Here is a 13,909-nt window from a genome sequence, read left to right as displayed (position 1 = left end):
GCGGGAGATTCTGTCAGGCCAGGTTACGGACATACAAGGATGCCGGACACAGCGAGAGATTCTGTCTGGCCAGGTTACGGACATACAAGGACGCCGGACACAGCGGGAGATTCTGTCAGGCCAGGTTATGGACATACAAGGACGCCGGACACAGCGGGAGATTCTGTCTGGCCAGGTTACGGACATACAAGGACGCCGGACAGCGGGAGATTCTGTCAGGCCAGGTTATGAACCTACAAGGACGCCGGACACAGCGGGAGATTCTGTCAGGCCAGGTTACGGACATACAAGGACGCCGGACACAGCGGGAGATTCTGTCTGGCCAGGTTATGGACATACAAGGACGCCGGACACAGCGGGAGATTCTGTCTGGCCAGGTTACGGACATACAAGGACGCCGGACACAGCGGGAGATTCTGTCTGGCCAGGTTATGGACATACAAGGACGCCGGACACAGCGGGAGATTCTGTCTGGCCAGGTTATGGACATACAAGGACGCCGGACAGCGGGAGATTCTGTCAGGCCAGGTTATGAACCTACAAGGACGCCGGACACAGCGGGAGATTCTGTCAGGCCAGGTTACGGACATACAAGGACGCCGGACACAGCGGGAGATTCTGTCTGGCCAGGTTACGGACATACAAGGACGCCGGACACAGCGGGAGATTCTGTCTGGCCAGGTTATGGACATACAAGGACGCCGGACACAGCGGGAGATTCTGTCTGGCCAGGTTACGGACATACAAGGACGCCGGACACAGCGGGAGATTCTGTCTGGCCAGGTTACGGACATACAAGGACGCCGGACACAGCGGGAGATTCTGTCTGGCCAGGTTACGGACATACAAGGACGCTGGACACAGCGGGAGATTCTGTCTGGCCAGGTTATGGACATACAAGGACGCCGGACACAGCGGGAGATTCTGTCAGGCCAGGTTACGGACATACAAGGACGCCGGACACAGTGGGAGATTCTGTCAGGCCAGGTTACGGACATACAAGGACGCCGGACACAGCGGGAGATTCTGTCAGGCCAGGTTATGGACATACAAGGACGCCGGACACAGCGGGAGATTCTGTCTGGCCAGGTTACGGACATACAAGGACGCCGGACAGCGGGAGATTCTGTCAGGCCAGGTTATGAACCTACAAGGACGCCGGACACAGCGGGAGATTCTGTCAGGCCAGGTTACGGACATACAAGGACGCCGGACACAGCGGGAGATTCTGTCTGGCCAGGTTATGGACATACAAGGACGCCGGACACAGCGGGAGATTCTGTCTGGCCAGGTTACGGACATACAAGGACGCCGGACACAGCGGGAGATTCTGTCTGGCCAGGTTATGGACATACAAGGACGCCGGACACAGCGGGAGATTCTGTCTGGCCAGGTTATGGACATACAAGGACGCCGGACAGCGGGAGATTCTGTCAGGCCAGGTTATGAACCTACAAGGACGCCGGACACAGCGGGAGATTCTGTCAGGCCAGGTTACGGACATACAAGGACGCCGGACACAGCGGGAGATTCTGTCTGGCCAGGTTACGGACATACAAGGACGCCGGACACAGCGGGAGATTCTGTCTGGCCAGGTTATGGACATACAAGGACGCCGGACACAGCGGGAGATTCTGTCTGGCCAGGTTACGGACATACAAGGACGCCGGACACAGCGGGAGATTCTGTCTGGCCAGGTTACGGACATACAAGGACGCCGGACACAGCGGGAGATTCTGTCTGGCCAGGTTACGGACATACAAGGACGCTGGACACAGCGGGAGATTCTGTCTGGCCAGGTTACAGACATACAAGGACGCCGGACACAGCGGGAGATTCTGTCAGGCCAGGTTACGGACATACAAGGACGCCGGACACAGCGGGAGATTCTGTCTGGCCAGGTTACGGACATACAAGGACGCCGGACACAGCGGGAGATTCTGTCTGGCCAGGTTATGGACATACAAGGACGCCGGACACAGCGGGAGATTCTGTCTGGCCAGGTTACGGACATACAAGGACGCCGGACACAGCGGGAGATTCTGTCTGGCCAGGTTACGGACATACAAGGACGCCGGACACAGCGGGAGATTCTGTCTGGCCAGGTTACGGACATACAAGGACGCTGGACACAGCGGGAGATTCTGTCTGGCCAGGTTACGAACATAGAAAGACGCCGGACACAGCGGGAGATTCTGTCTGGCCAGGTTACGGACATACAAGGACGCCGGACACAGCGGGAGATTCTGTCTGGCCAGGTTACGAACATAGAAAGACGCCGGACACAGCGGGGGAGATTCTGAGGCCGGAGTATTTGTGTGCTGACGGGACTCTTACCGGTAAACACTGAAGTCACTGAACCAGTCCTGGACGACGATCACCACATGGCACACGGTGAACAAGAAGGCAGCGATCTGCAGAGACTGCAGGGGGGAGAAACAGGAAGACGCACTTTATAGTAACCCTACGGTAGACAAACCCACCCCTTAGTGAGAGCGATATGGAGGCTGCCATATTACCTTCCTATTAAACAATACCAGTTGCCTGGCTGTCCTGCTGATCTCTCTGGCTGCAGTAGTGTCTTATTCTCACCCCAGAAACAAGCATATTTGCTCTTTAGACTTAAAGTGACCCTGGGATGAGGGGGGCATAAAAATTCTATACACACCTGGGGCTTCCTCCAGCCCCTTCTGTGAAGATTGCTTCCTCACCGCGGTATAAATCCTCCTAGATTCTCCCATAGCCGCCTCATTTTCCTCAGTCAGTCGGGGCCAGTCGGCACAGGTGTAGTGCAGCCAAGCATACTCCCGTCTTGCTCCTTGCAGTGGAGGCATTCATCCCCTGTGCAGTGCGCTCCTGGCTGCGGGAGCAGGGCAGGCCGTGTACAAGGAGTACGCCTGACTGACCGTGAAGAGGGGGCTGGGGGAAGCCCCAGGTAGGTATAAATCTTTTATGCCTTCTTAGGGTCACTTTAAACCCCGGTCCACATTGGCACAAATGCTCCCTGTAGCAGAGCTAAACGGTCAGATCCTAGCAGAGGTAAACGGATCCTATGTTACTGGATAAGATCCGCTCACATTGCTCCGTTAGAAGGGATCTCCTCGGGGAGGCTGCGATTATTCCGCAGTAACAGACGCATCGCAACAGAACAGAGCAAAAACTGATGCCCAATAAAAACGGTTTCACAGATCAATTTGTGATCCGTCCAGTGTGAACCGAGCCTTAGAGCATCAGACCTGCCTGCTTGTCCTGGGTCAGCTGCTTAAAGGGGAACTGAAGAGAGCGGTATATGGAGGCTGTCATGTTTATTTCCTTTTAATCAATACCAGTTGCCTGGCAGCCCTGCTGGTCTATTTCTCTGCAGTAGTATCTGATTAAAACCAGAAACAAGCATGCAGCTGGTCTTGTCAGATCAGACTTATAAGTCTGAACCACTGAAACACCTGATCTGCTGCATGCTTGTTCAGGGGCTATGGCTAATAGTATTAGAGGCAGAGGATCAGCAGGGCTGCCAGGCAACTGGTATTGTCTAAAAGGAAATAAACATGACAGCCTCCATATACCTCTCTCTTCAGTTCCCCTTTAATGTACTGGAGGCAGAGGATCAGCATGACAGCCAGGCAACCAGCACTATATAAAGGAAATGAACATGGCAGCCGCCAAATCCTTCTCAATGCCGAGTCGCTTTGAAGTGTAACTGTCTGGAATAAAATCAAAAATCAATTCTTTATTTTTATCTGGTAAACAAGTTATAAGGATGCTAACCAGGCAATCCAAAAGTTACACACCACTATTACTTTTCTTGCTGATAAATGATCATTCCCCAGTTTACCTGACTCTTATTTGGCACACACAAAATTTGGGACACAAAAGAGAAGTTGCAAGGCATGCTGGGTTGTCTTCTTTGCTTCTCTACTTCCCCTCAGACTTAACTAATGCAGCCTGATTGGCTGAAGCCTCTTTCCCTCCTGTTTTCCCCTCCCACACCTCTCTGTTCCTCTCTGATTGGCCAGTATTTCTTATGCAGAGACTATGCGCTTTCTATTGCAGAGCTGGGTGGGAGTGACTGGGAGGAGGGCGGGCAATGCATACACAATCAGGCAGAGGACCGTAAGGGAGGAAAGGACATCAGGATTGGCTTCAAGATAGATACAGTTAAAGTGGGAAATGCTAAGAAGGATTTTCTCTTTTTTTACTGTAGAAAAATCTCTAAAATGAAAATGTGGACAGTGCAATACATATGTAAGTGGAGCAAGTATTTATGTACTTATATATGTGTGTTTTTTCTAAAATAGTATGGCTGATAGCTCCTCTTTAAGCAATATAAACTCATCATATGTTGATAACTTACAATGAAAATTGTACAACAAAAGGAGAAGTACTATTCTTACTCAGAGTATTAATATCCTGCCCTCCAAGCTTCCAATTACGGGTCCTCTCAAGGTGGATTTACAGTCTGGCATAAGATACAATACTCTTTATTGCCCATATAGTTATTCTACCTGCCTTTGTCCCAAAGTAATGCTATCTGTTTAAAAGCCACCAGATTACCGTGAAGCAATGCTGGAATTATGTGTTATATCCAGTTAATTAAAATCCCTGTTCAGTGAGGAATGTAAGTGTTCTTCTGTGTACAATCACTGAAAAGTGCACACAGAAACTCTCTGCTGTGTTGGCTTTACTCTCATATCCTGCAGTTAGTGATCTAAGAACAATCTAAGAGCACAATGCATGGGCAAAGTGACTGATAAACCTCCAGCACATGGTAGCAGTAGAAGCTGTCATGGTGTGGATGATCTGATGCAGTAGAGGGAGGATTTCGCCTACATTTCCACTCTAATGCATAGCTGATGGCTGTACTGATCACGTCACTCGGTTATACTCACATCTGCTCTATGCTGAGAGTACAGACCTGCTTTATTCACTGCTGCTATTCAATCAGTACATACATAGTGTTCCACCCATTTATAATGTTAGGGTGACTTTAAGAAACACAGGAAGTGATCAGGTGAAGTCAGGGCCTCAGATCTGTACACTTAAAGCACATCTGAAGTTAGAGGTATACGGAGGCTGCCATATTTAGTTCCTGTTAAACAATACCAGTTGCCTGGCAGCCCTGCTGATCTATTTGGCTGCAGCAGTGTCTGAATAACACCAGGAACAAGCATGCAGCTAATCCTGTCACTTCAGTCAAAGCACCTGATCTGCTGCATGCTTGTTCAGGGGCTGTGGCTAAAAGTACTAGAGGCAGAGGATCAGCAGGAGAACCAGGCAACCGGTATTGCTTAAAAGGAAATAAATATGGCAGCCCCCATAGCACGCTCACTTCCGGTGTCCGTTATGAAACACAGGCAGTTATCCGGTGGAGTCAGAGCCTCAGATCTGTATACTTGTTGTAGACCAGCAGCTGAGACATTAATAAAACGCAGGTGATCACCATGGCAACACTGACACATTCCAGTCTGCACACTGCAGCTCTCATTTATGCTGCTATGCAGTGTATTATCACCATGGCAACACTGACACATTCCAGTCTGCACACTGCAGCTCTCCTTTATGCTGCTATGCTGTGTATTATCACCATGGCAACACTGACACACTCCAGTCTGCACACTGCAGCTCTCATTTATGCTGCTATGCTGTGTATTATCACCATGGCAACACTGACACATTCCAGTCTGCACACTGCAGCTCTCCTTTATGCTGCTATGCTGTGTATTATCACCATGGCAACACTGACACACTCCAGTCTCCACACTGCAGCTCTCCTTTATGCTGCTATGCTGTGTATTATCACCATGACAATCACTGACACATTCCATAGACTGCAGCTCTCCTTTATGCCCCTGTACATTACCTGCATCTCCACGTAGGTGTGCGGAAGGTTGTATTCCGGAGGTAATTTACGGTCGTTATTTATTAAATGATCCAGAATGGCCGGGCTGAGGATCGGCTGCATTAACATAAACAGAAAGGAAAGAAAGTGTTTAGCAAAGTAAAAAAAAGATAAACAACTAAAAAGAAAGAGATGACTTCTCAGGATAATCCCGTCCCATAAGTGACAACCCTCTCTGCTGTGGTGGTACAGCCGATGTCATTGCTGTGCACCCCTATAGAACGCCTGTGCTTGGTAACTGCCCCTGCTATGGTAATGATTATCTATGACAGTACATGATAACGCTGTGTGAATGATTAGACTAGAGGCGTGCAGACACCTGATTATGGGCGTCGCCCATCAGAACCCGATCCCCTTGGGTGACATCGCCAGGCTGCCCATAGATGTGTCATCTGTGTAGCGGATAATATGCTGTGTTGCTATACAGGGGGTGGAGGGACAAAGGAGCGGCACATGCATGATGTCATATGGTGGGCGGGGAAGAGGTGTGAACTATAGGATTGGCCATCACTGGGGGTGAGTTGACCCACAGGTTACGAGCCTGTTACACGCGCCCGATTATCGTCTGAGGTGGTTGTTATTGGCTGCCTCAGACGACTTTAGTCAGGCGTGTGTAAGAGCCATAAGCTGGGCATACACGGCTCGTTTTATATTATCAATCGAGCCGCTGATGGCTTGATTAATAATATTCAACCTGTCCGATACCCCGCCGGATCGATTCTGCGCTCGATACCGGCGGGGAGAACAATGGGAGCAAACGAAACGCTGATTAGCAGCGCCCGCGGGGACGAGCGGGAATCGATCCGTGCGCACACGTGGACGAGCGGTGACGCGCTGGCTCGATACCGGCGCATTCTCCAGCATTAATGCCTAGTACACACAATGCAAGTTTCTGTCAGATTGGTGGTCGAATTGATTATTTCCCACTGGTTCGAGCTGATTTCTGACCTGTTGGAAATAATCGTTTCGACCGTCAATCTGACAGAAAATTGTATTGTGTGTGTCAGGCATATGCCTAGTACACACCATACAATTTTCTGTTAGATTTACCTGCCAGATAGTTTCCAACATGTTGGAAATGTATCTATCTAACCATCTATCTGCCTATCAATCAGGCATTGTTCTACTCAGCAGGAGATAACCAGAAGACAATGCACCAGAGATGATGACCAGTCTCTACCAGTAATTTACAGAAAATAATCTAATTACAAGAAATCTAACAGAAAAATCTGACAGAAAATTGTATTGTGTGTACCAGGCATCAGAGGATGATCCCTGCACAGAGAGGCTGGAGCCACCAAAGCTGGGTGAACAATTTTAGGGCAAAAAGCTTGAAATAAAGTAACAGTGGGTACTGATATTAAACAGCCCACCTCCTCCTAAGTCACTATTAGATACAGGTGGGCTCTGATCGGCTGTACAAGTCCCATTGTTTATGCTTCAGCTGACACAACATTGCAATATTACGGCATAGCTCCTGGCTCTGCTATCAGTATCTTCCCAGCCTTAAAGTGGATCCGAGGTGAACTTTTACACATTGCATAATTGTGTTCCTTTCCTATTGTTTATAGGGCATTCCTCAAGCCAAATACTTTTTTGCTTTTGTTTTAATACTCTAATTCCCTATAAACTAAATAAACCACAGAGAGCCTTGGCAGTAGCAAGGGCTCATGGGAGCTCAGTCTGGGCAGGAGGAGGAGGAGGTGTTACTAGCCATTGATTTCAGAGGCAGAGGGGAGGATTAGGTTTTTTTCACAGGCTGAGTGCTGAAGATGCAGATAAGCCTGCCTATGTGTAATGTTTACAAACAACATGGCTGCTATCATTCTATCGCAGGAAGAAATAATCATATACTATTGAAGCTGTTTGCAGCCAGATTTGTTGTGTAAACCATCTAAACTTTAGATAACATATATAGACAAGTTACTTGTTATAGTTAGTTTTTCATCTCGGATCCACTTTAAAGTGTACCTGAGATTGCGGGAGAAAAAGAGGTTATACTCCCCCGGTCTTCCTCCATCCCCAAGGGCCCTCGCCTTCCACCTGTGTACCTCTGTTCTCCTGTTATCGGTCCCGGTAATCTGGCTCAGTCTGCGGAGGGGCCGCCCATGCACGGAAGAGTCGACCAGCACAACTGAGCCAGATTATTGGGACTGATACCAGGAGAACGGAGGCACGCGGGAGGACAGCGCGGCATGCATCGCTGCTTATGAGGATAGAGGAAGCCCCAGGTGAGTATAAAATCTTTTTATCCCACCATCTCAAGTTTACTATAAGGTGGCCATACATCAGGAGACTTGGCGGCTGATTGACCATCCAATTATAATTGGATGAAAATTGGTGCCACCAAGTGCATGCCCGGACAATGCAACCAATTTCAGCCTGATCGGACGTGCTGCAAGATGTAGAGCCGACTTGCTCAATCGGGTGTGCAGCGGTAAAAATGAGCGATATTGGGATGAGTGATGAAACCCCCCACGCTGTCCCTCCTGTTTAATGTTGCCCCCCAGTGCCCAGTGCAAGCGATACATTACCTGTCCGCGGCCTCCACTTGCTCTGGGCTTCCTTTGTTCTCTATACACGTGTGCCACGTGGTTGCCTAGTAACGTGGGTGTGTGACGTAATACGTGGGCCCTTACTAGGCAACCATGTGGGGCGCATGTATAGAGAGCTAAGGAAGCCGTGGACAGGTAATGTATCGCTTGCTCTGAGCACCAGGGGGCGACATTAGGGCGGTCAGTGTCGGGATGGCGAGGCAGACGGATGCCGATTCCTGATCGATTTCAGAATGAAGTTGATCGGGAATCAGCCCGTGGTGTATGGGCAACCGACAGATCTCTCTGTAATCAGATTCAGTCAGAGAGAGATCTGTGTCTTGGTGGAATCTGCCCATCATCAGGTGTGTGGCTACATTAATAGTCTCAGCACTCCGCTGCGGAGCAATGCTTTTCAGCGCTGCTAGATTTGGGTGCATCCGGCACCACCATAGACTATTATAGGAATCACATCTATAACGACGCTCTGTGAGTAACGTCAGCAGACGGAGCTGAAATTACTTTTAAAACACAATAATTCGGCTGCCAGTAATAGCTGGAAGCCGAATTACATCATTCCCCACTATCCACGCAGACCTGGAGGGGGAATAGTAATTTACGCTGCAGGGAGTTGTGCAGAAGCAGGATAAGCCATATACCGGCTGTATCCTGTGCCCAAGTCTCCTGGCACTGATTTCACATGTATGCCTCCGCTGGCACAAGCACTCCAGCAATCCACTCACTACCGCCTCAGCAGCTCACCTGTGTGTCCAGGAAGATGATCCTCTCCTGGCTGATGAAGAAGTCGATGCCGCTGGTCTGGTTCCCGGCTCTCTCCCTCACCTCCTGACTTTGCATCCGGAACACGTACGATCTGCAGGATAAACAGAGATCCTCAGCTATAAGAGAGCTAAGGCAGTGTGCTTGCCATGGGGACCAGCTTACCTTCCTTCCCACATGCGGCACTTACAGGAGGTGTGTGTGGAGGTGGGAGATACAGCTGGACCTCCTCCAACACGCATGTTCTGATCTTGGAATGACTATTGTACTATTTAGCAAAGATCAGAGCGTACTAAAGCCTTGAGGGCTCTCTCACACCGCTGGTGAATCGCAAACAGACCACAGAAATCACGGGACCTCTTAACAGTTACATTGTGAATTCATTGCGTTTAACAATTGTAAACGTTGTGCACACTGCATTTTAGTCAGCATTTCTTGTACACAATAAAAAAATAGAAGAGTGTAATGGCCGAAAAATCCCAAACTCAACTGCATTGCATTGTGGGATTATGTCTCGCAATGTGAAAGCGCCCTGAGAGCCAATCAGGAACTTGGAATTACCCATAAGACATCCCAGCGCCCAAATTCCCACGTCAAATTTATTACAGGTAAGCTAGATTCTCACTGCACAAGTCTGTTTCTAATCTAATGTTATACAAAATATCTTTCCATTTACATTTTTAACCACTTCCCGACCGCCTAACGCACAGAGGCGGCCGGGAAGTGGAGCCCTTAAGGACCGGCTCACCCACAGAGGCGGCGGTCCATTTAAGGGCATGGGCGGAGCGATCGCGTCATCCGTGACGCGATCCTCCGCCGGCGCCTGTCACCGCTCGCTCGCCGCAACATCCCGCCGGCTATACGGAAGCGCCGGCGGGATGTTAACCCCGCGATCGCCGCATACAAAGTGTATAATACACTTTGTAATGTTTACAAAGTGTATTATACAGGCTGCCTCCTGCCCTGGTGATCCCAGTGTCCGAGGGACCACCAGGGCAGGCTGCAGCCACCCTAGTCTGCACCCAAGCACACTGATTTCTCCCCCCCCTGCCCAAGATCGCTCACAGCACCCATCAGACCCCCCCCTGCCCACCCCCCAGACCCCTGTTTGCACCCAATCACCCCCCTAATCACCCATCAATCACTCCCTGTCACTATCTGTCAACGCTATTTTTTTTTATCCCCCCCCCCTGCTCCCTGCCCCCTCCTGATCACCCCCCACCCCTCAGATTCTCCCCAGACCCCCCCCCCCCCAGACCCCCCCCTCCCCCTGTTTACTGTATGCATCTATCCCCCTGATCACCTGTCAATCACCTGTCAATCACCTGTCAATCACCCGTCAATCACCCGTCAATCACCCCCTCTCACTGCCACCCATCAATCAGCCCCTAACCTGCCCCTTGCGGGCAATCTGATCACCCCCCCACACCAATAGATCGCCCACAGATCCGACATCAGATCACCTCCCAAATCCATTGTTTACATCTATTCTCTCCTCTAAACACCCACTAATTACCCATCAATCACCCATCAATCACCCCCTATCACCACCTGTCACTGTTACCTATCAGATCAGACCCTAATCTGCCCCTTGCGGGCACCCAATCACCCGCCTACACGCTCAGATTGCCCTCAGACCCCCCCTTATCAATTCGCCAGTGCATTAATTACATCTGTTCTTCCCTGTAATAACCCACTGATCACCTGTCAATCACCTGCCAATCACCTATCACCCATCAATCACCCCCTGTCACCCCCTGTCACTGCCACCCATCAATCAGCCCCTAACCTGCCCCTTGCGGGCAATCTGATCACCCACCCACACCATTAGATCGCCCGCAAACCCGCCGTCAGATTACCTCCCAAATGTATCGTTTACATCTGTTATCTTCTCTAAACACCCACTAATTACCCATCAATCACCCCCTATCACCACCTGTCACTTTTACCTATCAGATCAGACCCTAATCTGCCCCTTGCGGGCACCCAATCACCCGCCCACACGCTCAGATTGCCCTCTGACCCCCCCCCCCCCCCCTTATCAATTCGCCAGTGCATTAATTACATCTGTCCTTCCCTGTAATAACCCACTGATCACCTGTCAATCACCTGCCAATCACCTATCACCCATCAATCACCCCCTGTCACTGCCACCCATCAATCAGCCCCTAACCTGCCCCTTGCGGGCAATCTGATCACCCACCCACACCAATAGATCGCCCGCAGATCCGACATCAGATCACCACCCAAGCGCAGTGTTTCCATCTATTCTCTCCTCTAAACACCCACTAATTACCCATCAATCACCCATCAATCACCCCCTATCACCACCTGTCACTGTTACCCATCAGATCAGACCCTAATCTGCCCCTTGCGGGCACCCAATCGCCCGCCTACACGCTCAGATTGCCCTCAGACCCCCCCTTATCAATTCGCCAGTGCAATATTTACATCTGTCCTTCCCTGTAATAACCCACTGATCACCTGTCAATCACCTGCCAATCACCTATCACCCATCAATCACCCCCTGTCACTGCCACCCAACAATCAGCCCCTAACCTGCCCCTTGCGGGCAAACTGATCACCCACCCACACCAATAGATCGCCCGCAGATCCGACATCAGATCACCACCCAAGCGCAGTGTTTCCATCTATTCTCTCCTCTAAACACCCACTAATTACCCATCAATCACCCATCAATCACCCCCTATCACCACCTGTCACTGTTACCCATCAGATCAGACCCTAATCTGCCCCTTGCGGGCACCCAATCGCCCGCCTACACGCTCAGATTGCCCTCAGACCCCCCCTTATCAATTCGCCACTGCAATATTTACATCTGTTCTCCCCTGTAATAACCCACTGATTACCTGTCAATCACCTATCAATCACCCATCAATCACCCCCTGTCACTGCCACCCATCAATCACCCCCTGTCACTGCCACCCATCAATCACCCGCTGTCACTGCCACCCATCAATCAGCCCCTAACCTGCCCCTTGCGGGCAAACTGATCACCCACCCACACCAATAGATCGCCCGCAGATCCGACATCAGATCACCACCCAAGCGCAGTGTTTCCATCTATTCTCTACCCTAAACACCCACTAATTACCCATCAATCACCCCCTGTCACTGCTACCTATCAGATTAGACCCCTATCTGCCCCTAGGGCACTCAATCACCCGCCCACACCCTCAGATTGCCCTCTGACCCCCCCCCCCCTTATCAATTCGCCAGTGCATTAATTACATCTGTCCTTCCCTGTAATAACCCACTGATCACCTGTCAATCACCTGCCAATCACCTATCACCCATCAATCACCCCCTGTCACTGCCACCCATCAATCAGCCCCTAACCTGCCCCTTGCGGGCAATCTGATCACCCACCCACACCAATAGATCGCCCGCAGATCCGACATCAGATCACCACCCAAGCGCAGTGTTTCCATCTATTCTCTCCTCTAAACACCCACTAATTACCCATCAATCACCCATCAATCACCCCCTATCACCACCTGTCACTGTTACCCATCAGATCAGACCCTAATCTGCCCCTTGCGGGCACCCAATCGCCCGCCTACACGCTCAGATTGCCCTCAGACCCCCCCTTATCAATTCGCCAGTGCAATATTTACATCTGTCCTTCCCTGTAATAACCCACTGATCACCTGTCAATCACCTATCACCCATCAATCACCCCCTGTCACTGCCACCCAACAATCAGCCCCTAACCTGCCCCTTGCGGGCAAACTGATCACCCACCCACACCAATAGATCGCCCGCAGATCCGACATCAGATCACCACCCAAGCGCAGTGTTTCCATCTATTCTCTCCTCTAAACACCCACTAATTACCCATCAATCACCCATCAATCACCCCCTATCACCACCTGTCACTGTTACCCATCAGATCAGACCCTAATCTGCCCCTTGCGGGCACCCAATCGCCCGCCTACACGCTCAGATTGCCCTCAGACCCCCCCTTATCAATTCGCCACTGCAATATTTACATCTGTTCTCCCCTGTAATAACCCACTGATTACCTGTCAATCACCTATCAATCACCCATCAATCACCCCCTGTCACTGCCACCCATCAATCACCCCCTGTCACTGCCACCCATCAATCACCCGCTGTCACTGCCACCCATCAATCAGCCCCTAACCTGCCCCTTGCGGGCAAACTGATCACCCACCCACACCAATAGATCGCCCGCAGATCCGACATCAGATCACCACCCAAGCGCAGTGTTTCCATCTATTCTCTACCCTAAACACCCACTAATTACCCATCAATCACCCCCTGTCACTGCTACCTATCAGATTAGACCCCTATCTGCCCCTAGGGCACTCAATCACCCGCCCACACCCTCAGAATGCCCTCAGACCCCAGCCCTGATCACCTCGCCAGTGCATTGCTTGCATCTATTCCCCCCTCTAATCACACCTTGAGACACCCATCAATCACCTCCTGTCACCCCCTAGCACACCTACCCATCAGATCAGGCCCCAATTTGCCCCGTGTGGGCTCCTGATCACTCGGCCAAACCCTCAGACCCCCTTCCGATCACCTCCCCAGTGCATTGATTGCATCTATTTTCCCCTCTAACCACCCCCTGAGACACCCATCAATCACCTCCTGTCACCCCCCTAGCACTCCTATCCATCAGATCAGGCCCAATACAACCTGTCATCTA

General features: G+C 50.7%; 1 protein-coding gene across 1 annotated transcript in view; it reads right to left on the bottom strand.

Annotated features, from left to right (window-relative positions):
* Positions 1-2,333: 2,333 nt before the first annotated feature.
* Positions 2,334-13,909, bottom strand: part of LOC137522311 (nonsense-mediated mRNA decay factor SMG9-like) — a 30,126-nt gene continuing 18,550 nt past the window's right edge. Inside the window, exons 7-9 of the mRNA XM_068242343.1 lie at positions 9,193-9,304; positions 5,858-5,953; positions 2,334-2,423 (exon numbers count right to left, since the gene is read on the bottom strand). Of these exons, the coding sequence (XP_068098444.1) occupies positions 2,334-2,423; positions 5,858-5,953; positions 9,193-9,304 (298 nt within the window). The remainder of the gene's footprint in view (positions 2,424-5,857; positions 5,954-9,192; positions 9,305-13,909) is intronic.

This window comes from Hyperolius riggenbachi, chromosome 6 (genome assembly GCF_040937935.1).
Source record: "Hyperolius riggenbachi isolate aHypRig1 chromosome 6, aHypRig1.pri, whole genome shotgun sequence".
NCBI lineage: Eukaryota > Metazoa > Chordata > Amphibia > Anura > Hyperoliidae > Hyperolius > Hyperolius riggenbachi.
This window is presented reverse-complemented; position numbering and strand designations above follow the sequence as displayed.